At 42.1% G+C, this 25,037-nt stretch overlaps 1 protein-coding gene across 1 annotated transcript in view; it reads right to left on the reverse strand.

Annotated features, from left to right (window-relative positions):
* Positions 1–3,664: 3,664 nt before the first annotated feature.
* LOC145769544 (glutamine--fructose-6-phosphate aminotransferase [isomerizing] 2-like) overlaps positions 3,665–25,037 on the reverse strand; it is a 30,294-nt gene continuing 8,921 nt past the window's right edge. Inside the window, exons 3-19 of the mRNA XM_082581195.1 lie at positions 20,539–20,646; positions 20,078–20,203; positions 19,874–19,932; positions 19,596–19,730; positions 18,634–18,695; positions 17,571–17,650; positions 13,914–14,028; positions 13,770–13,840; positions 13,583–13,704; positions 12,992–13,159; positions 12,727–12,839; positions 12,459–12,624; positions 11,092–11,206; positions 10,683–10,810; positions 10,273–10,440; positions 10,038–10,199; positions 3,665–6,631 (exon numbers count right to left, since the gene is read on the reverse strand). Of these exons, the coding sequence (XP_082437321.1) occupies positions 6,587–6,631; positions 10,038–10,199; positions 10,273–10,440; positions 10,683–10,810; positions 11,092–11,206; positions 12,459–12,624; positions 12,727–12,839; positions 12,992–13,159; positions 13,583–13,704; positions 13,770–13,840; positions 13,914–14,028; positions 17,571–17,650; positions 18,634–18,695; positions 19,596–19,730; positions 19,874–19,932; positions 20,078–20,203; positions 20,539–20,646 (1,943 nt within the window). The 3' untranslated portion in view covers positions 3,665–6,586. The remainder of the gene's footprint in view (positions 6,632–10,037; positions 10,200–10,272; positions 10,441–10,682; positions 10,811–11,091; positions 11,207–12,458; positions 12,625–12,726; positions 12,840–12,991; positions 13,160–13,582; positions 13,705–13,769; positions 13,841–13,913; positions 14,029–17,570; positions 17,651–18,633; positions 18,696–19,595; positions 19,731–19,873; positions 19,933–20,077; positions 20,204–20,538; positions 20,647–25,037) is intronic.

Consider the following 25,037-nt stretch of genomic DNA (forward strand, 5'->3'; position numbering starts at 1 on the left):
TTTAAGCAGCTACTGTATTGAAGAACACAACTTTGTATTCTGTAATTATATAAATGGCCTTCGTACCTTGATGGGTGTTGCTCAGTATATAGTAAGCCTACCATAATAAAGAATTGCATTTGTTCATCGATGGCTTTGTTTTGCTGATAAGCAAAACAATTTATGTATTTTGTTTGTAGGCTACTTAGTATCTTAGTTAGTAAGCCTAAGTCTGATACTGTTGAAGTCAACAAATATATTATAACGCAATGCACAAGTTGTATCTTCTACATCTTGTACCTAAAGCTTGCTTCGCGTCGTATTTTGATTGTTACCAGGCCAGTAAACGTTAAATCGCCGTTTGTTTGGGTTGTAATCAACGTGATTGGTTTCAAATGGCGTTTATAGGGCTTTGAAATACCCTAAAATGACTCTCCCATGCCGTGCCTTTAAAAAAAAATTTTTTTGTTTGCCTGTGTTATCTTCGATAGCTCAATGAAATCTAATCTTCAAACTTTTCTGTTGAGCCCACTGTTGATGGGCAGAACGTGTGGGTGTGGTTGCGTGTGATTGGTGGAGCAATCTATAAATCAATCTAATTCTTCTCCAAGGTGGAAACAATGATATCACTACATACTCGTATTATGCAGTGCATGTACGTAGGCATACTGTATAATGCTGCAGATTATTTCTCCCAGGTTGGTATTATAACTGTGTGTATATTTTGCCTTTTTATTTGTGTGTACATCGCCATATTTTGTACAGCGCTATAGAGCAATTTAACAATTTTGTAATTTGTTTGACCAAATCGGGCCCAAAAACGGAAATTTTTCGGTGGTTGGCACAAAAGGCAATCATGAAAACACAATGTATAAGCGATTTGAAGTATTAGAAATGCAGCAATGCTATGGGGGGGTCTGGGGGGCGAAGCCCCCCAGAAGTTTGATTAACTTTGACTGCTACGGCTTTGGGCCCACCTACTTTTAAAATGGTTCCTCCATCCCTGGCCTCGGACTGACAAAGCCTTGATTGGTTGTTCCTGGTAGTAGGCTAATGTAGAGGCTCTTGACGCAGGGCCGGTTACCCAGATTGGCAGAGCGAACTTTTTCCGATTGTTGAAGTGTTGTTGTCGGGGAATTATTCCATCCATTAGGTGCCGCTGAATGGAGAGCAGTCCTAAAAGTGCGTTGCTCAAGCGCACACCCCGAAAGTCAAACTCGCGCCGCGTGATCTTGAGCTGGGCGCGTAACTACTGAGCTAACGGGGCGGACATGCATGACACAGGGCAGCAGGCGTGACAAAGATATCGGCATGACACAGGGCAGCAGGCGTGACAGAGATATCTGCATGACACAGGGAAGCATGCGTGACAAAGATATCGGCATGACACAGGGCAGCAGGCGTGACAGATATCTGCATGACACAGGGCAGCAAGCGTGACAGAGATATCTGCATGACACAGGGCAGCAGGCGTGACAGAGATATCTGCATGACACAGGGCAGAAGGCGTGACAGAGATATCTGTATGACACAGGGAAGCATGCGTGACAAAGATATCGGCATGACAAAGGGCAGCAGTGGTGACAAAGATATCTGCATGACACAGGGCAGCAGGTGTGACAGAGATATCGGCATGACACAGGGCAGCAGGCGCAAATTCCTTTTGCAACTAGGAGAGTTGTTGTGCACCGTAAAACGATCCTACAACCCGCACGGCAATCTGTAACCTATAGCGGGGCTGCTGCATTGTCTCAAGAACCAAAGTGTGTCAAAAAAAAACCTACATATATGCGCGGGTCATGCGCCAAACCTGAGAGCCATTCTTGCCTGTCATCGCAAAACAAGTTTCAAGGGTTGGTATTGGAAAAAATAATTTTGTGCAAGAACTTTGAATACATGACAGACATTCTGACCGATCATTTACTTCTTAGACCAGTGGTTCCCAACCTTTTTGTTGTCACGGACCCCTTTAGACAAATTATTAATTCTGCGGACCCCTACCTAAATTTTTCCTGAAACTCAATTAACATACTATTGACTATAGCAAAGAAATTTATTTTCACAGTCAGTTCAATCACAGTATTATTGACTATTGTAATAATTATGCTACTCAACTACTGTGCGGTGTCATATTGCATTGCCGCTATGACTCCTGCGGCAAATATCAGGTTAAACAGTTGCTCAAATAAGAAAATGAATGGATTGTTCAAGAAATGTCAGCAGTATTTGAATATTAAGGTGACCCAAAGTGTCATGCCGAAACTTTTTCAACGTAAGCAAATTTTATGAGATGGTTGTTGTTGCCTTTCCTGAACTAAACGACTGAACTGCGGTTGAGTTTTTGACAATACAACACGCATGTCATCTTCAACGTCCACTGTCCAGGCGATTTCGTGTTGTTTTCATTGTAACAAGAGCTGAGAATCCTGCCTCGCAAAGGTTAAGTGGTTATGAGTGGTAACAAAACAATAATCGCTTGCTTTGCCAAGAATGTGTAAGTTTGCAGTTGTGAGCACCAAAATTCTTCCACAGTTTTTGAATAAAATTCAATGCGTAATAACTCTTTTGATCTCAAATCAATTAGGTCATCTTTACTGAGATCGTCATCGCTAATGTTGTTCAAGTCAAAAAGAAAAGAATTTCGAATCCATGTTTCAACTTCGTTCGGCAGATTTTCTAAATTAAAATAATGTTGAAATGAGATTTGCAGGGTTTCAAGTGTGCGCAAAATTTTTTCTCATAGAGATCAAATGAGTACATTCTCTTTGAGTTTCATTCATCAAGATAAGATCTTCTAACATTGGAAAGTTAGCGTAATTACCTGCTTCCAATCTGCGTTTCCAAACCGGCAACTTGGCTAAAAACGCTTTTAGTTTTTCAGCTGCATCAATTATTGTCACACCTGGTCCTTGAATGCCACGATTAACATTGTTAATATGACCGAAAATATCGGATAAGTAGGCCATGCCGTATAGAAAACTTTTACTCTCGAACAATTTTGAGAGGGGACTTCCTATTGCTTTCAAAAGAGTTGATACCTCATTTTTTAGCTGTTGCAGTCGTTTTAAAACTTCCCTAGATAACCAACGTACCTCAGAATGATACAAAAGTACTCCGTAATCTGACCCTACTTCTTGACAGAGTGCTTTAAAAGTACGGTGGTTTACAGCTCTGCTTTTGATGAAATTAACGACTTTCACGCAATTCGTCAGAATTTCTTTGAGACTTGTTGGTAGGCTAAAGTCTTTGCTGCTAAGGCGTACCTGTGCAAGAAGCAATGAGTAACAACCACGCGAGGAGCTTCGTTTTTTACTAAAGCAGCAAATCCAGATTTGTTCCCGAGCATAACTGGTGCTCCATCCGTGCATATAGAACAAAGTTTTTTTTTTCCAAAATTCATCAAGGTAATCACGGACTCCCAGATGCTTTCTCGCGGACCCCCAAGGGGTCCGCGAACCCCAGGTTGGGAACCACTGTCTTAGACGATTCATCTCGATGTCTTAAAAAGTTTGTAAATATTTCAGTCGATGTCTGCCGCTGGTGAAGGACATTGCTGGCAATCCCAATCTGTCGTCATTTTCAGAAGCGAGGGAACATTGCTGGGTTGTAGTCGCCCGATGCAGGAATCGAACGTTGGCCATTCGGCTTGGCACGTGATGCTCAACACCTACCAGTCAATGGCAAGCAGCTCACTAATATACCTTTATTTGTATAAACATTTGCTAGAATATAAATAGTAGGGTGTCCCACTTTTAGGCGACTTTTCAGGAAAATTAGGTTCGGGTCAAATTCTGACTGGATTTTCGTCACTGATTTCAAAAATGACGTTATTTTTTCATTATGACGTCATCTTGATGTGCCAGCTAGCGGATTTTTGCTATTTTGGCCTTATCACGAATATGGTATGAGCGAGAGAGTTGGAACTTGGGCCAAAATGACCGGAAGGGACGATTTCCTATTTGTTGTCAATACAATAGGAAACGCTAACTGCAACAGAAAAGGAGTTATATTGAAAAAACATGTTTTTGGTCATTTTTGGACAAAAAAAGCGAAACACGGCAATTTTGCTTGGGTTTTGCTACAGTGATGCTTTTATTTCGATTGTTAAGCTGCGCCACCTTGTTTAACAATTAAGTACAGTGGTAGTAGCTTAACAATAGAATATAGTGACGCTTTTATTTCGATTGTTATGTCATAAACAGTACATCCTAAAATAAAAATGATGCAATGTTGCATCATTTTTGTTTGGGATATTTTGCAAACAAGATTCATAAATTTTGTCTGGCAGATGGTGGTTTGATGAACAGATTTAAGAAAATACCAAAACCTAAGCCCCAACATCTGAAAATCCGACAAGATTGTAAAGTTTCCATCACAGATATAGCCGCAAATCATTTAAAAGCCAAGATCTTATGGTTTTCTGACAAGAAAGAAGCTAAAGATTCATCTGTTCGGAGCGACCATATGTGTCTTCTTGCTCTGGCAGCTCATTTATTGATGGATGTTCCAGGAAATTTGAAACCCCTACTTTTTTATCGTCAAGAAGGCGTGTCCCATGCGCGTTGGATAACAACAGCGAGTGGTTACTTAAGAATGCTGATTTTTGGGTATTGTGTTGGGCCTCAGGATATCCCTAAACTTCAACGTATGGTTTCTTTCATTGTTTGTGTTCATTTGCCAGCAACTTTAGTCATTCATCTTAAACCTTTCGCTGCTGAAGGTCCCTCAATTGTACTGTTCACAAGAAATTAATTACTTGCAGATAAGTATGTTGATGAACCAGTATTCAACGCTGTTCTGATACATCGTTAAGCAAGCATCCCAATGGTTGAGCCCTAAAAACGTTGCTTTAAGTTCCCACGCTGAAGCTCCACATTTTGCTGCTAATGCGGTAAGACAGAAAAATTTTCCAAGAACGTTGATATCGAGCAGACGCTTTTGAAGTGTGGCAACTTACGTGATTTTTTCTCCGAAGAAAGTAAGATGGCTCCATCCATTGCATGTTTTTCATCTCCATCAGTGTTTTGGCGTATGATCGACAACAACAACAACAACAGAGCGCTTCATTGGAAGACTGAAACGGGTTGTGAACGGCTTGATTCGAGATGACCAAGATGATTTGGCCAAAACAAAACTTGCGCATTTGTGCTGCTTTGCACAGTATGGTGTGATAAATAATCCCATTGAACTGTGTTGTGTTGTTGAATGGTGGTTTTGTTTGATAGATCTTTGAACGAAATGATCAAAGGTTTAAAGTTAGCTAGTATTAGTAATTGCAATATGCATGTAAAAATCAATGCTGAGGTAATTAATTCTAAATACAATATGCTAGTAGACTACTACCAGGTACCACTGTACTTAATTGTTAAACAATGTGGCGCAGCACAGCAACTTAATCGAAATAAAAACGTCACTGTAGCAAAATTGCCATGTTTCCCAATTTTTGTCCAAAAACATGTTTTTTCAAAATAACTCCTTTTCTGTTGCAGTTAGCGTTTCCTATTGTATTGACAATAGGAAATCGTCCCTTCCGGTCATTTTGGCGCAAGTTCCAACTCTCTAGCTCTTACCATATTCGTGATAAGGCCAAAATAGCAAAAAATCCGCTAGGTGGCGCATCAAGATGACGTCATAATGAAAAAATAACGTCATTTTTGAAATCAGTGACAAAAATCCAGTCAGAATTTGACCCGAACCTAATTTTCCTGAAAAGTCGCCTAAAAGTGGGACACCCTAATAAATAACCTACATCTGCTACGTTGGAACATTTGCGCTAATAAGACGTTGGTAGACGGAAAAACATTTCAATCCTTTACATGACAACCCTTCGCTAAAAAGTAATCAGTAAACAAAATACAAATTACTGCACCGTTGACGTCACTATGACGTTGCTGCTTATCGCGACACGTCAGAAAAACAAAATTTACAAATAGCAAAGTGAAATAAGCGACAATTATTGCGACATAAACATAGATGCGACGCCAACGACAGTTAAATCGTAGCAACTTCAGTGAACCATGAAAAGCTTCCAGAAGTTATCGACAACTCGCCGCCTGTGCTTCTGGCGTTTCATCATCATGTACAAGCGACTTCCTCAAATAAATAAAGCACCGCGTAACAATCCTGCAACGACTCTTGTGACGTCATGCAGAGTCATTGGCATGATGAAGAAATAGAACAAATTACTTTTGTTGTTGCCATGGGAACTTGGACTCGACTTTCAGTTGATGAAGCGGTCGTCGTTCGATGTTGGAGAGTTCACTTTGTGGGTTGGACGGTTGCAATATGGTCGATAGGAATTGTGGAGAATACAAGGTTCTCAGGGGTGGGGTTGGAATGCACCTCGCAGGTATAGAAACAAGCAACAAGACAATGGAATGAACAGGCGAATGCCGACTGATGACGTCACAATGTTCGAAGGTTAGCGCGGGAACTTGTGGAGTTAAAGATTGTGAGTCCTCGCTCCTGCCATCGAGGTGTGCTTCACGACGACGATTAAGAAGCAGAACGATAAATAAAAATCAGACAACCAGCAAGGTAGTCTGCAACGAAATATAAAACCTCTGACGACTAAAAGCATAGAATGATGGTCACGTGGTGTCTGTGTCTACTCAACAGTGACGGACTTGGCCAGATTCCTCGGACAATCCACCTGGAAGAGAAAATAATCAAGTTCGTAAATCCTGGCCATGACCGATCGTACCAGGCGACCACCACATCATAGCAGCGCATGGCCGATCGTACCAGGAGACCACCACATCATGGCAGCGCATGGCCGATCGTACCAGGCGACCACCACATCATGACAGCGCATGGTCATTCGTACCAGGCGACCACCACATCATGGCAGCGCATTGCCGATCGTACCAGGCGACCACCACATCATGGCAGTGCATGGCCAATGGCCATTCGTACCAGGCGACCACCACATCATGGCAGCGCATGGTCATTCGTACCAGGCGACCACCACATCATGGCAGTCAAGGCCTATGAGAGGGGGGTACGGCGTACCTTTGAGGGCCCAGAACTGTGTTTGTTGGGGGGCCCGAAATTGTGATTTTATTGTTTACGCGCAAAAATGTTTAGTTAAAACCATCCTAAGCGACTAAATTCAAGCAAAAAAGTTGTTATTCTTTAATCCTGGGGGCCCGTAGTCTAGCAAAAGGGCCGGAAAGTTGAGAATATTGCGAGCAAATTAGAGGCCCAAAATGGTGATTTAATGCTTTACGTGCAAAAATGGTTGGTTGGTTTTGAATGTTTATCCTCGGACTGACAAAGCCTTGATTGGTTATTTCTGGTATAGTTTCGTATTACTTACTTCTAGAGCAGTGGTTCTTAACCTATGGGTAATTACCCACATGTGGGTAATTTGAAGATAGCAGGTGGGTAATCAGCTGAACCAGAATATATAGAATTAGATGTAACAAACAATGTCACAGCTGTAAGTGGTAAAGTTGCTTTATTACTTACACTTTTTTTGATGTTTTGAGTCCCTTCAAAACAACCAAACAAGCACAGTGATATTTTATCATTTTTAAAATTGTTTCGTCATAGTAATTTATTCAAAAGTGAGAAAAACTAACTGGTAAAGGTGATCAGGTACTATGACACTTCCTCAAGTAATTTATTTTCTCATCAGTTTTGTCGCCGGTTTTATGTATTTTATTTTTGTGACATAATAATAAGATTTTTCTTGTATAATAATCAGTTCAGTTACAGTTGTTTTATGAGCAAGCTTGATGGCTGCGTTGCTGTTTGAAGTAGTATAGCTAAGTGTACATTTAGAGTTAGTGTTGAGACGAGCGAGCTATATTCTTTTGAAGATGAAAGCTTGGAAAAATTCTGGGGAAAGCATATCCAAAAATCACTAACATTGTTGACCATGTAGCCTATATATATTCTACTTATCTCTGTGAATCAGCAATTTCAAGTGTTGTTGCTTTTTGAAATCAAAATCCCGAAACAAGCTGTTAGATCTGGAGTCAGATTTGAGTTGTGCAGTATCCAAAATCGCACCCAATATTGCATCGATTGTACACAAAAAAAACAAGAACAAATGTCTCACTGACACTATTGATGTCGTTCTTTGCATTAAATGTTATTTTTGTTGAATAACGCTGTTCTATATTTTTAATACGGCAAAATAGATAAAATTAGATTTTGGGTAATCGGACTTTGATCTGGACAGAAATGGGTAATAAGGGAAAAAAGGTTAAGAACCCCTGTTCTAGAGGCTCTTGACGCAGGGCAGGTTACCGAGATTGGCAGAGTGAAGTTTTCCGATTGTTGAAGTGCTGTTGCCAGGGAATTATTCCATTCACCAGGTGTCGCTGAATGGAGAGCAGTCCTTAACGTGCGTTGCTCAAGCGCACACCCCGAGTGTCGAACTTGCACCGCGTGATCTTGAGCCGGACGCGTAACCACTGAGCTAACGGGGCGGAAGGAAAAGCGTTCTGTTAAAAGCACCTTAAATTAAATCATACAAGTTGGTTGTTCTCCTGTCCAGAGGGGGGAAAACTAGGTTTGAGAAAAACCCGGGCAAAAAGCCATGTGTTTTTTTTGTTGTTTTTTTAAAACTATTTGAAAAAGGTAGTTTCACGCTTATTTCACTTCAAAATGAATATCGGAGTTGGAGCAGGAGCCGGAGTCAATACTTTCAGAGCAGGAGCGGAGTCGGAGTTAAAAAAAGTGACTCCGTTCAGGCGTTCACCTGTGCTAGGTATGTGGTGAATGCAAAAGTTAATGACGAAAGGTTAGTGGTCAGATGATTATAATTGGATTATGTTTTAACAAGATGTTATGTTTGAGCCTTGGTAGAAAGCTTGACTTGTACCAGATATATGTAACACTGAGTAACGTTAACAGATTTAACATTTTTTATTAAACACACAAAAAACAAGACAAAAAAAATAAATCCAACGTTTTTCGACACCACATAGTGTCCTGATCAGGAATAATTATAGGCTACATTTAAGAGAAATAAATAAGTAAATTTGAAAATTTTACATTAAAGCTGTACAAACGACACCTCTCAACAGCACCATCAACAACTGACTCACGAATTCAATGCAGGATACACAAATTGGGGAGGGACAGATCACATGATATGCACAACATAAAACAATAGTTTTATTGCAGCCTGATACTATTATTGCGCACAGACGTCCAATTTTGCAGTGAAATGTTGTATGGTGTGTAATACGCCTAAGCAAACATCACGCGTTTTGCCCAAGACAAAGGGGGCCCGGAGTGAGAAGGGGGCCCGGAATGACTCTTCGTACCTCTAGTAAAAATTTCTCTCAGAGGCCCTGATTGCAGTGCATGGCCGATCGTACCAGGCGACTACCACATCATGGCAGCGCATGGCCGATCGTACCAGGCAACTATCATATCATGGCAGGGCATGGCCGATCGTACCAGGCAACTATCATATCATGGCAGCGCATGGCCGATCGTACCAGGCAACTATCATATCATGGCAGGGCATGGCCGATCGTACCAGGCAACTATCATATCATGGCAGGGCATGGCCGATCGTACCAGGCAACTATCATATCATGGCAGAGCATGGCCGATCGTACCAGGCAACTATCATATCATGGCAGGGCATGGCCGATCGTACCAGGCAACTACCACATCATGGCAGGGCATGGCCGATCGTACCAGGCAACTATCATATCATGGCAGGGCATGGCCGATCGTACCAGGCAACTATCATATCATGGCAGCGCATGGCCGATCGTACCAGGCAACTACCACATCATGGCAGGACATCATCATCACGCAGTCGCAGACGACAAAGTACCAAGAGTCTCAGTTACTCTGCGAGATATCTTTCAAAATTACTCACAAATATATGAATTTGAACATAACAATAACTTCTCCATTTAACTCAACATAAGAAGCAAGTCCCTCGGCGATTGCCTTCTGCCCAATGAAAAGTACAAAATGATTTCTATCTGCATTGGGAGTTGACCGCATGCTGGCGGTACACAGCATGTCAAAACTTCGGCGGAAGTTTCTACGTCATACTTACGTCATACATGTGTCATACTTACGTCAAGCCCTTTCAGTTCAGCGATGTGCAGGGAGAGCAATTGGAGGGGAATGACAGTGAGGACCCCCTGGAGGCAATCCACCGTGTGGGGCACCCTCAGCACGTCTGACGCAAACTTGGCGCTTTCATTGTCGTCATCCTCGCAAATCACGATGGGCCTGCCCTGCAAAAGTGAAGTCACATTGTCATGAGGTGCTGACGTCATAGAGGTGACGCGGTACGAAGAGTGCACTCACGTGTCGGGCGACGACTTGCTGGAGCGCGTTCTGTACTTTCGAGTAGACGTGGTCCTTCGATATGACAATGATGACGGGCATGTCCACATCTATCAGGGCGAGTGGTCCATGCTTGAGCTCCCCCGCTAGTATCCCCTCGCTATGCATGTACGTGATCTCCTTAATTTTCTGGGGAAACATCGATTCAGGGTTAGGGTTACAGACCACGTGGTGGCAGTGTTGATAATATCGATTCAGGTCACTCAGCGAGTTGAATCCTTAACACCTGATATTTTAGTTGCATGAAAGTTTTCAATGAACGGAATCGCGTTGTTATGCAAAGAATGTCCTGAAACCAGGTCGCCGGGTCATTATTCGATAACAAGAAGATCTTCCTGCAACAATCGAATAATTTCCGTCATGCAGCTCACCAGCGCCCCCTCCAAGCAGGTGGCGAAATTGAAGCCTCTCCCCATGACCAGCATCGACTTCTTTTTGTAGAGAATCTTCGCCAACCGATGGATCTCCTCGTCCAACATAAGGACTTCCTTGATTTTACCTGAACAGGTTGGCGACATTCAGTGGCTACATAACACATTAAGGTCAGATCGGTAGAGGTCGCTATGCAATTAGACAAACTTAACCTAATGAACGTAACCACAGGCTCTAGCGAGGTAAACCATGGAAAGCCGCCACATTATTGCGTCAATAATAATTGGGTTGGAAAGGTGAGATTATCAAGGGATGATTGATTTGTTTAAATTTAAAAGGGTGTCTTTGGGACCTGCAACACCGCTTCATGACCATACTTCTTACACTGTAAATGTGCCAGTCAGTTACCTGGCAGCTCTGACAGTCCCTCAATGATCTCTGCGTATCTTTCCCTCTTGGATACACGATCCTCACACATGGTCAGCGCGAACATGACAAGGGCGACAAACTGGCTGGTATACGCCTGCGGGGAGAAATATGTTCAGGGGCCGGGACTTTTAATAGGAAAAGTTGACAGTGGATAATTTACGTTGACGCACTGGATGACATGCGCAATGGAACACAGCTAAGCACTTCAACAAAACTTGTCTACTAACTTACTGATACTTATCTAGCACAAGCACAACATTAGAAGCCAGAAATTATTCAATTTTCAAAATTGAAATCTTGGAACATCCGGGTTGGACTAAAGGTTAGTTGCCATGGTTATAGATTTGCCTGACCTGAATCCAACTTCTGATATCTTGTTGATGCAATGTTGAATGACATTTGTTCAACACACTATCATAAGAATGATACAGTTTTGGTAGAGAGTTTGCTTTGTTGAACCATAGAAAAATAAAACAGAGTAACCTTAGCGGGTTTAACATACTTTTTTTACGCACAAAAATATAAGATAATTAAAATAAACTCAAACGTTTTCGACACGTACGTGTGTCCTCATCAGGAATTAAATCTGCAATACATAAAATGAAAAATCGTAAGATAAATTTGACTTTGCACTACAACTGTAACGACACTCCGGACTGAAAAGTACAAACTGAACAAATGATACGAGAATGATTGCGAGTAAATTATGCGGTGGGAAACAGATCACGTGAGGTGTAGACTACAGGCGTTGGACAAACATTTAGAACACACACAAAAGGAACGATGAGCCACAGGCGAATAACTGCCGGTTGAGAGATGGACTGTTACGTTTGATTCTTAAGGGCTTCCATGATCTTAGTCTGAAAATCAGATCTGCCTCGAGAGATGATTTTAAATTGGTCGATCGAGACATTGTCAGTGCACGTTTCACAAGAGGCGATGTGCTCTTTAATTGCACTTTTGGTTGTTAAGTTCGGGTTTAAGTGCTACCCGGCCCTTGTCAACAAATGTCTGTTTGACATACCTATGCATGTCTGGTTTGCGTCACGCAAACAACTAAATTTATACACAGCATCCCAAGAAAGAGCAAAGGGGGTAGGCGACTTCAGTTGAAAACATTAGTGCACTTTAAATGTTTTATACTCAAGATAAATGTCACAAGAAAATTTCTTTTTTATAAGTTTAGCTAGGTTTTTTGTCGAAAACGTTTGAGTTTATTTTAATTATGTTATTTTTGTGTGTAAAAAAAAAAGTATGTTAAACCCGCTAAGGTTACTATGTTTTATTTTTCTATCATAAGAATGAATAACATAGTGACATCACAATCGATAGAACATGACGTTGACCTTTGTGCTCGCGACGCCAATCTCCGGTCCCGCGTTGATGTGAACCCCGCAATTGGTGAGTCGGGATATCGAGCTCCCCACTGTGTTGGTGATGCCGACGGTGAGGGAGCCTCTCTTCACGCAGTACTGGAGCGCCATCAGTGTGTCTGCGGTCTCCCCTGATTGGCTGTAAACGTTCGTCTCAGATTATCATTACTTTCGATTAACGGATGCGCTCGTATCGCAATCTGCATCGAAAGTGATGATGCGCTGCCGCAGCGCAACCTACCTGATGAAAAAGCACACATCGTCACGAAATATGGGGGTTTTCCGGTCCAGGAAATCTGAGGCTAGCTCAACCATGACGGGCAACTCGGTCAGTTCCTCCAGCAGCTGACGTGTCTGCAAGTGATTGGTTGGTTAGAGCTGACGTAATCGTTGTGTGACATAATTCGAAAATGATTTAAAAGTTGTTTGAAACACTTCACACAGCGGCCGAGACAGCCGCGAGCATTGAACGAGACCACGGAAGCTGATGGTCGTCCGCGACATACCGCGAGCGCTGAGTGGTAGCTGGTCCCGCACGCGATGATGATGATCCTCTTACATCTTCGGATCTCATCAATGTGATCCATCAGTCCTCCAAGAACCACTCTCTTGTCATCCCAAAGCATCCTTCCTCTCATGGTGTTGACAACAGACTCCGGTTGTTCAAAGATCTCCTGCACATCAAGACACGACATGAACCGCCGTTCGATTGGAAGGACCAACGTTCGATTCCCTGCCTAGTCACTTAAACTTTACAATAATTTCAATTGACCATGAACTGCACTGACATGATTGGTAATCTAAACCGATGACAGAAACATCGTTCAGTGCTGGGATTTAGAAAAATAATCATGGCCACAATATATTGTAGTCCAAATGATACATTTCAACTGCTGCTGAAGCAATCCCACACGAAATAGACCTCGCAATGAAGTGGATACGTTTGTATCAAACCTACAATGTAGAAGTTCCTACACTCCTCCAAAGGAGCGGGATCCGGAGTGGAACAAACATGAAATACGAAATTTGCCACCAAGACACAAAAACTTGGTTTGATGGAAACAAGGATGCGCTGCATCAGTGAACAAGAGCGTCACCTTGTGCATGAACGACGAATGGTTTCCCTTCATTATTTGTTGCATCTCGAGCTGCAAGGACATGATGACACGGGAAGATGGCTCACTGTCCTTCCCTCTTTTTATCCGATGGATAGACAAACCTAGATAAAGTGAGATTAGACATCATGCACTGGCTCCTTAACATCCTCCTTTTCATACCACAAACCTCCATCCACGATAGCAGCAACATCATCATCTTCCAAAAAGATCACCTGCTTGGTATGTTCGATGATGGCGCTGAATACAAGACATCGTGATGTAAATGAGGCCGCGTACAAGATGACATGAAGCCTCAACACAAGATGCTCACCTGGCATCAGATGCGAGGAAGAACTCGATTCCCTCGGACTCGCTTTGAGCCACCAGCTCCGTTGTGCTGTTGAGCCTTGAAACATGGAGGTTCGGAGGAACCTTTACTGAGGACGCTGTGGAAACATAAGTTTCTTTCAATCCTGAGATGACAAACTCCCTTCCAATTGGGATGTGGAGTGTAAGGGGAACAAGCAATGAGGGGAGGTCGATGAAGAAACGTGGACTCGATTATCTTCTCGGTGGAGTCCAGGGAAGATTTGCAATGATGAGGTGATCAATAGTAGACTTCGGCCCAGAGGTACACAGGGAGAAGAATGTTGCCCATGGATGTACAATTGTACAGAAGGGTAGGAGAGTTGTTCGTGGGCCAAGTTTAAGGTTGAAGCAATCGAAAACCGTTTGATTGAAAATTATCTAATTAATCGCTGTGAGAATTACAATCAAAGTTGCCAACTAGTGATCGCTGCTTGAGGAACTCATCCCCTTAATCAGTGCTTCTCAACCTTTATTTGCGGCGATCCAAATATTAAGGTTAAATTAATAGCGAAGATTTGGTGACTCTATTTCCAAAACTACGTTTCGCACAACGTTTTGTAATCATGAAATAATGAGCCACACTTATATATAACACGATTAAACATAACAACAAAATGTCGAATTTAATTAATGTGAGCCTTGTCAAAATTTGGAGCTATCTTGCTCAGTGCCAATGTTATGTCATCTTCAGGCTGAAGACAATTTCTCTCTTTTGTTTTGATGTGAGTAAGCGCAGAAAACCCGCTCTCACACAGGCAGGTAGTAACAAATGGCAGGAGAGCTTCTACTGCGTGCGTGCCAACAACAGCCTTTTCATTCTTGACTTTTGTCCAAAATTGACCAATGGTTTCTTTTTTAAAACAGTTCATCAATGCACCGTCGCACTGAATGTCAATAAACTCCTCTTGAAATCCAAAAATGCTTTGGTAGTTTTCAGGCAGGGTATCAACATCATTAGCAAATGGATTACGCACTCATTCCAAATCCTTTGTAATTTTAGGGATAATCAAATGATATTCAGCTGCGAAAATATATCAGAAAGATATGCCACAAACAAAAGCCACTTTTGATCAGCAAACTTTTCTGTCAAGCTATGCTTCTTGTTTATCAAAAATTCCTTCACCCATTTGGCCCCCTTTTTCTTTCCTTGAAAGGGCTGCGGGAAATGCATTAATTTTTTGTTTGATAAAGTTTAAAACAATTAATTGTCCAATTTTAGCAATTAATTGTATTTGTTTGGTGTGGTTTTCCCTGGTCTAATGTGTTGTTGTGTACACTTCACAGCAAGATGCGTGTGGTAAAATCGTCGAATGAAACCTGCGGCGTAGCTTGTATAGTGGGAATTACGAAAAATTAAATTAGTGGTGGGCAGTTTTAACTTTGCTCAAGAGACATTATCTTTTATCACCACAGCTTACAGCGACCCAAACAAATGAAACGGCGACCCAGGGGTTGAGAAGCACTGCCCTAATTGTTCATCATGAGTGACTAATCACGTATATGTTTGACGTCACAATGCCACGTTTATTCGCCAGGTGTCTGTGACGTTGCGATAATTGTGACATCAGGTCAAGCATGACCTAAACACGAAGAGCAAAGCCGATACCTGAGTTGATGCTGCAATGAATTGTTCAAACGCTGATGCTAGAATCAAATTGTGGTGTTAGCACTGAAGATAACTTTCTAGCTTTTAAAAGATTTGTTGAATTATGAGTTTAGATCTTGGGCTCTGCAGTCTGCACGTTCAATACAGATGGGGCAAGCACTTCAACCACTTTGCTGATGAAACAACTAAAGTTATGTTTGTTCAAAACACAACAAACAATTCAAAGCTTTCAATCACTTTCGATAAACCTTTAAAGTTTTAATTGGTTGATTGCCGAGATGGTCAAAGTAAAACTTACGCTGGATTAAATAGTTCCGATTTATTGGTGATGCTTGTAATTATAGAGGCGAATAATTAGACGCAAACCATCGATGCCAGCCACCATTGGTGCGCCCCATCTACCAGCCGCGGCCACCATTGGTGCGCCCCATCTACCAGCCGCGGCCACCATTGGTGCGCCGCATCTACCAACCGCGGCCACCACTGGTGCGCCGCATCTACCAACCGCGGCCACCACTGGTGCGCCGCATCTACCAACCGCGGCCACCATTGGTGCGCCGCATCTACCAACCGCGGCCACCACTGGTGCGCCGCATCTACCAACCGCGGCCACCATTGGTGCGCTCCATCTAATAGCTACGGCCACCACTGGTGCGCCCCATCTACCGGCCGCGGTCACCACTGGTGCGGTCTGCTACTATTGGGAAAAGCCGTTTCGGAGAAATCCCTATTTGGAGACAGCTTTTTTCGGAGAATTGTAAAATCACAGCAGCATATGTATATTGAAAGGAATTAGCTTACAATAGAGAAATGAATGATAATAAATGATCACCAAATTTAAAAGTTAGTTTTAACAATCTTGCTTTCTGTTGCTTAACATTAAGGTGTTTTTATAGCCTGCCTGATATTAGCATACGATACGGTACCGTATTGTCATAAAGGAAACTGCTCGTAATTATGCAAACAAGTAACTTTTGTGTAAAATTTTACCTAAAAAATGAAATAAGACAATAGTATGTTAAACTCATGTAGATGCGGGGATAAAAGAAGAGAGCTGAAGAACATATCACGGTACTTCACATAAATAGTCAGAAGACAAACTGTCATGTCTCGATCAGGAGGAAGAAAAGTTGTCTCATAGTACAAGTTGCATTTAGACACATATGTCGTTGAACTTTCAAAAAATAGCCAAAAAGGGCTTTCTCCGAATCGGATTCTGCGAAACGGGCTATTTTGCCATTGGTGCGCCCCATCTACCAGCCGCGGCCACCATTGGTGCGCCCCATCAACCGGCCGCGGTTGATAACTTAATTATATCAATGTGATCGTCGGCAATTATCCACACCGCTGTGCCGTGTGCTGCTGGCATGCTTGGCTACCCTGACCCTCGTCCGGCTGGCTGGTCCAAGGGACCGGTCCATTGGGCTTGGACGTCTTCAGAAACTCACTGAGCCGTGTCACTCCACCACCGGCGTCACTTTTTCTGCGCTGTGCTGGGTCTGCGCAACAATGCCAACGCTGTGACGTCACTAGCCTCGATACGAGCCACGCACACACTTGGTTGGTGCATAATGACGTCATAATGAAGCAATAATCAAAAACCACGTGAGCAAACGTTTACAATGAGCAAGTTCGTCAACATCAGAAACCTAAAACACGAAACCTGTTCACTTGAAGGAAACCTGAAATAATTGAATGTCAGCTTGGCACGGTCGCCAAGGATGGCACGGTCTGCTTGGCACGGTCGCCGTGGGCGGCACCGTTCCGGGTTGCAACAATCTTCGAGTGACAAATGCAGAACGTTCCATCACTTTATGGGGCATTTGAGGTAATAAAGTGCTCATGGTCTTAAAAGCTTGTACAAGATGCAGTTCTTCCTTTCTACAATGACTCTATCGAACAAAATCCGACTAAAGGACAGAACTCCCTTCCCAACAGGAAAGCTGGGCAGAGGGGCGGCCTCCTCAAGCTAACGCGTCACCTGCTGCTCAATGCTCATATGAGGCAACTCACTGCTGCTGTACAGGATCGGGATGTTGTCAGTCGTCAGCTTCGATTTGCTCCGAACTCCGATCAGCAGAGGACTTTCGCGTCTGAACAACAATCAGTGAATGAGGAGACACGCGACGATTATGACGTAAACCACCAACGCAACGGACCAGAACAACGTGAAGCCGCGATAAGCGAGGTACTGGATATATCGAGGCAACAAACCAACTTTGGAACAAATGTTTGTCTGCTCGCTCAATGGCGAGGGTGGACGATATGAAATACCGAATGTTACCAAGACTGGGCTCAGTTTGCACCTCTCGTGTAGACGTCGCATTGGTCGCAGGACATGATGCGCGGAAAATAACGTTGCACGAGGCACACGAGCTGATCGGTATCAGCGATGCTAGTTTAGGGACTTCCCCTCAGAGCTCCGTGAATAAGACTTTATGGTGAATAAGAATTCATGGTGGATAAGACTTTATGGTGAATAAGACTTTATGGTGGATAAGACTTTATGGTGAATAAGACTTTATGGTGGCTGCTGTTTTGGTAGGATTCGATTTTTACAATACTTAGAATTGGTGCTTCGCAAACAATTACAATGCGTTTATTTTGTCATTTTCCAACTTCTGAGCTAATTCTCAAAAACACAGGCAATAGCAAAGGTCGACGTTTTAAAAACAGGCGTGAGAAAATATGATCTTGAACCATTTTCGTCGCAGGCAACAAAATTTTTCATTGAGAAGCATATTTGTTACAAGATAACCGCCCGATAGCCGAAACAACGAGCATGTCGTCTTTACCACACACCCAGTCAAAGTTTGTTTGAATATATCGCCTAGTTTGGAGAAATTATTTATCCAATGCCCCACAATTTTGTTTTAGCGCATGTTTGACGGTGATGCAATCAACAAAGCTGATTCCTAACGGAAGAATTTTATCAATGCACGTTCTTAGCGTCTTGTTTTTTTCATAGACCCTAGGTACACGACACGTGGCAACAAGGATTTAGGTTGACACAGCCTACACATAATGGGGATTCCCCTTGTACATAGCAACGCCTAGTAACGTGGCCACCACTTACCTGGTGGCGATACATTGTCCGGGGAAGTGCTTGCTTTTGAACACGAACGCTCCAGCTCCCTCCTGTGGACACCATCAAGTGTAAAATTAATTATCTCCAATTCAAAGGATCAAACACAACAAGTGAGCGCACACAGGAAGGGGGGTATTAGTCAGGGGGTCACAGATGGGGTGTACCAAAAAACTTACTTTCACTGATCTTGCTGTTGGCTGGCAAAAAGTTGTGTTTGGGGTCAAAACTAATGCTAATATAAAACATTTTCAAATTTCATTGATGTTTGACGCCTATTTTCTTCACGTTTCCATAGAAACAACCCAAATTTAAAAAAAATGATATAACTTGAAAACCACTACAGTTAGAAAGCTCTAATAATCACCAAAAGTTTCAGAACACCAATATTCATTCCTATGAGTGTTTAATACATTTTATGGGTCTAGGTAATGTAGTTTTTTTTAGATATTTCCTAAAATAGCGTTTTTTGTAAAAAATCTAGTTAATTTACTCTAAAAATTATTTTATACAAATTTTTGCTATAGCTGGCTAAAGTGGCAATGTAACAATCACACAATACACCCTAGGTGGTACACCCTACCGGGCCTACCTAGGGTGTATTTTGGTACACCCTAGTCACGGATCATACACGACAACGCCGCTTGTTAGCATCAGGCCGCGGTCTTTTGGAAGTGACCATATATGGAGTTGCCATTGTTTAAGTTTGGTCGAAGTATTCTTGGAATGGCAACATCTTGTACGCAATAATGTACATGTTGGAATGCTGCCGCTCGGAACACCTTTGATCAACACAAAGAGTTGCCGAAGAAGCAATAAAACTTAATTTATGAAGGATTAATAATTAAACCGAAATATTGGCGCACTGCGATATTCTCAACAAGGAAGTACAACGCCGTAAGAACAAACAGTAGCAATTACGTCACAATGCCAACACTCCACATCAAACGCACCATCTGTTGGATGGCCCGCTCTACCAAGGTATTGAACCGGATGTCATCGCTCTCCCTGTTGTCCCACAAATACTTGATCAACTTGGCGATCACTTCGGTGTCCGTGTCGGATTCGAACTCGTAGTTGTGGCTTTGCTGGAAATACGTAATCGAGTACGTCATCGTGCAACGTCAGTAGTTTGATATGAAAGACTTTAGAAGAGGCGTCCCCCAACTGAAACGGGGGTACAACCAGCAAAAGAGACTCACCAAGAACGTCTTTATTGTCTTGTACTCACCAAAAACGTCTTTATTGTCTTGTAGTTGGTCACGATTCCATTGTGGACCACCACGAAGCCTGAGAAGGGAGGAGAGGTTAGCGGCGAACAATAGCGGAGGGATCCAAAGCATTGTTTTGTAACAACAAATGCGAAAATATGCTGGGATCTTATGCTGGGAACTACTGAAAACACGACATCTGAAAACAAGAAGACGCGACCTACCATTGTCGTCGTCGGATCGTTGGGGGTGGCTGTTCACCGAGTTGGGGACCCCATGCGTGGCCCACCGAGTGTGTGCAATCCCGGCATGGCTGTTGAACTCCACCTTAAAATCAAGACTGTCGCTTTCTGCAAACAAATATTGTTTTATGAATTGAACAAGGCTCATTCCCTCAAAGGTGAGTTTTTACGTATTGAAGAGGAGGGGGTGTGATTTACAAGGGGCAAACCGCCTCCAGTGGCAAGCTAAATGTTGTAACTGCTCACTACAATCAATAATGCTTAGGGGCAGTGAGTTAACTAATAACCATATCCCAACCTGAAAATCATTTTGTGCTTGAACGTTGACTGCACATTAATGCACGTTCCATCGACGTAATCTGACGCATTGACTGCACATTAATGCACGTTCCATCGACGTAAGCTGACGCATTGCGTTACAAGGAATACGGAATGACACTCACTGTAAATTTTGTCTTCCAAGACTTTCACTTTTCCTCTCTGCTTGATGAGGGCGGTGGGTCTCCCATTGTCTCCGTTAGTCAAAGTGTTGCCTCCGTCCACGGCGATTCCTGCGATGACGTCAATCTCAATCAAGCAATGACGTTATTAACCACTAGCTGGGGGCGCCGGTTATTGACGAATAGTTTCTTTTGTAGATAAAATCACAGAAGTTTGGTCTTTATGAACCATCTGTGGCGGTTGACAAGAGCTAATAAGCTGAAGGTACAACAGGAAGGCTGATCTTACAAATGTTCACTGTAGGGTGGCCAAAAAAAATCGAAACTTTTTATTTTTGTTTGCACACCCTATCATTTGAGGAGGATTCATGAAAAAACGACACTGTGAAAATTTGAAGTCAATCCGACAAGAGGAAGTGCTCTCTCACCGACCTCTAAATTTGCTTTTTTTGGCAAAATTTCGAGAACCCCCCAAAAATTTTTTTCCATTTTCTTTTACATATAACAGGCCTCGAAATTCACCGTGTTGTCCGCGGGAAGTACCATCTTGATCGGTCATATTTGTCCGCCGAGAAATAACACAGGAACTAGCAATACAAATCGTCATTGCATAGCATGAACAATTGTTGCGAGAATATAATTTCCATGTCAGGGGCGATGTCAGCTGCCTGTATGGGGTGTGGTTCTTCGCCGTCTCAACTACGAAATGAAGATTAGGGTGGTCCAACTTAGAATACGAAAAATTAAAGTTTAATGTAGCGTGGATGCTCATAACTCATTTGGATACAATACCCTAAAAAAACATTTTCCCAAAGTTAGAGCTCGACCGATATCACTTTTTCAGGCCGATGCCGATACCGATATTTATGAAATTTTTAGGTCGATACCGATATATATCAACTACAAAAAATTTGTTACCAACAAGGTTATTAAGCAACAAACCAGTCCAAGAAAGTTTATGCATTGGTTGCTGTCATAGGCGCCGAGTTTTCAAAATAGCTGGGCGGGCGAACACATACTGTCACGTCACGTCGTGATCACCAATAATAATGTAGAACTCTACTGTTGTTTTCCTACCACCGAGGTCCAAGATCTAGGCTTCCTAGTTCCTACTACTATAAATTGCAAATATCTAGCGATAAACTTCGCTATTGAACCGAGCTTACATTGAATCTACAATTAGAACAGTTATATAACGAAGGAGCTGAATTGCAACTAATGACAACCAACGGTTTCATCCGGCCAAACCAACACGTGTGCACTGTGCAGTAGTGCACAGTTTAATATCAGTGACGTAACAGACGCAACTGTGATGGTTGAGACGACAAAATAGAGCATTTTAGCAGCAGAGTTAATTGATGACATCGTTTGAGAGAAAATTACTCCTTTGAAGAACAATGCTACAGTTTTTAAACCGATTTAACATCTGGCGATGTTAAAACGATGTAACAGCAGTGGAAATTGCGGTTAGACTTTTGCTGCGAATGAAGTTCCTCACAGGTTTGCGCAATTTACTTGATTTATAGCACTGGGCTTACGAGTGGCAGAGTGGAGACAAACCGCGCGGCTGGACACTTTTGCTCGTTTAACGGCGAATCAACGTTGATTAACGTTGCATGAATGTAACATGGCAATAATTGACGAAAACTAATCGCTTAATTAGTAGGTCTAGTAGGGCCTATCATATGGCGACAAAACCTTGCGAATAAGGTAAGTAGGCTAGTATTAGAAGGTGGCAGATGGTTACAGAAATTTTTGGACTTAAAATTGAATTAATCTTTTTTTTAATTCCTGAAATGTCCGGCGGGCGCGGCCCACCCGCCCGGGACTCGGCGCAGGTGGTTGCTTGCTTAATTACGTCGCATAACTTCCACCGAAAGAGGTCGTGTGGCTTCTTGCGTCACAATGCTCTGGGCACAAATCGGAAAACTTCTACAATGACGCTACTATTTTCTTCTGTGCAAAGTTTCACTAGGCTTTTTTCTTTGGGTTTATTTTTGCAACTTCTACAATGACGCTACTATATTTAGAATTAGATTTACATATAAACAAATAAATTAATGTAACTTGTAATAAAACTATAACTCAAATGTAAGGGGAAAATGTGCCCCCCCTGAATTAGGCATCGCATCATCCCGCGATTAAACATGCGGATAAATATCTGTTAATGTGCTTCCCAAGGCACTCAGATACTAGAAGTTCATCCATTCTTCGAGGCTGGCTGTTATAGCAGTCCTCAAACTTATCGTCCCCTCAAACCAGAATAGGAAACCGAGTGACTGAAAAAGGAAGGGCGAAAATAAGCGTTGAAGGATGGCAAGGAGTTATAGTTCATTGGAATGGAGAAATTGTTCCATCAATAGAAGGGAATGAGGAAAAAGAAGAAAGAGTTGTAATAATTGCTACCTGTAAGAGTGATGAAATGCTTTTAGGTGTTCCGAACGTCGAAAGGGGTACAGTACAGGGGTTCTGATTTTCAAGAGTGTTTTCGAAGCTGTTAAAGGTTGGAGTTTAATGATGTGATTGTTGGGATGTCATTTGACACTACAGCTTCAAACACTGGGTCTATTAATGGAGCTTGTCACTTGCTGGAAAGGGAAATGGAATGTAAACTGCTTTGGTTAGCCTATAGGCATCACATACATGAAATTATATCTTATGTGGTGATGTATTTTCTGCTGTCTCTGGTTCATTTTCAGCTCTAACCATTTCGTTGTTTAAAAGCTTCAAGGAAAAGTGGTCAAGCCTCAACAAAGTTGCATATGGAGTTTGTGATGATCCTCGTTTAAAAACCACTCTTGCGGATTTCAAGAAAAAACCTGTAAAAATTCTACATTGTACACTCAATGAATGGTAGTGTAGTTATACCAAAGGATGATTATCGGGAGCTTATTGAAGTTGCTCTAATTTTCCTTTGGAGAAAAACCACAGCATGGCGTATGATTTCGGCTTACAGGTGTCTTCCACCATCCACGGTGGATGGCCAAGGTCATTTATGTTCTCAAAATATATTGTTTGCGAAACCAGTTTGGCTTGACAAAACAAGAGGAAAAATGCTGTCCAGAGTTCGGATTGTTTGCATCACTTGTGTACATTGAGGCATGGATAAAATCACCAGTCATAACAGATTCCCCAGTCAAATGATATGCAGCGTTACCGCTCACTGCAGTTGTATATAAAAATCAAACAATAGCTGACGCTGCAGCTAAAGCTCTTTTATAACATTTGCGGTATTTAAGCGAGGAAATGATGCCTACTTGCAAGCAATGATGTTGATTCAGCTTAGGAAAAACAGAGAATGATCAACAAGATAAATGTATTAAAAAAAGAAAAATTGTACAAGATTAAATCGAAGTTTAAAGTTAGAGATTCACGATAAAGATATTTTAATGAGGGCACCATTTGAAAGTGGAAACCTGTATTGGAAACGGCTCATTGTTGTTTTTTGATGAAATTGCCTTGATTTTTTTCGTGAAGATACAGAACTGTGGGATGCTTTGGAAAGCTATAAAGTGGCAAAAGATATCGTCAAAGGCTATCAAGTAATAAACAACTCTGCTGAAAGAGCTGTAAAACTATTTAGCAACTTCAATGTGTCTCTGCCTTCAATGGATGAATCACAAAAACAGTGTTTTCTCCAAGTTGTAGAAAGAGACAGAAAGCAATTATCCTGGTATCAATAAAAAAAAAAAAAACTTTAATAATTTGCAATAATCATTGTTTGTGAAGCATTTTATGTTTTATGAACTGTAAACAGTGTTCCTTCTAAGTTTCAAACAAGCATGATTTTTGTGCAAATTGGGGTTAAAATCATGTACAAATATGCAAAATTCTTTACTTTACAGTAATTATCTTTACTTTATGGTATTCATCCTTTAATTTTGAGCGGTGGGATGGCGCAACGGATAAGGCGTTGGCTTTCCAATTATGCAAACCTGGTTTGACTCCCGGCTTCAGCTGGTTGTTGAAAAACACCGCTCACCTCTTCCCAGGGTGTAATAAATTGGGTGGGCGTAGTTGCTGAAGTAAAGGCGGCCGAGAGAAAGGAACTGGCCAGTGGCCACCCTACTCTCCTTAGTGCCGAAGGCTTAGTATAATGAGAACCTCATCTTCTCATTCCCCAAAGCTCAGTACCAGAACAATACCAGAAGACTGCCAGTTTTTGATAGACCAAGGTGGTGTACGACAGATGGTGATGACAACAGAAGACCCAATGTAATGGCAACAGAAGACCCAATGTAATGGCCATGGGCGCCGACTTTTCAAAAATCCTTGGGGGGCGTGAAATGTGGTGACGTCATAACCATAACGCTATTTTACTCAATTAAAATAGACTTTGATTAAGCTTACTGTCTTGTTTATATTGACACCTAGGTCGCAAAGCGGATTTATTAGAACCGCTGCTTGAAAGGATTAGTTTTACGCATGGCATGAAGATGCAGTACGCCTAGTCATAAAAATTTTGATATTGTTAGCTCATAATTGGAACAGTTGGAAAACAA

The sequence above is a fragment of the Aplidium turbinatum genome, chromosome 4 (genome assembly GCF_918807975.1).
Source record: "Aplidium turbinatum chromosome 4, kaAplTurb1.1, whole genome shotgun sequence".
Classification (NCBI taxonomy): domain Eukaryota; kingdom Metazoa; phylum Chordata; class Ascidiacea; order Aplousobranchia; family Polyclinidae; genus Aplidium; species Aplidium turbinatum.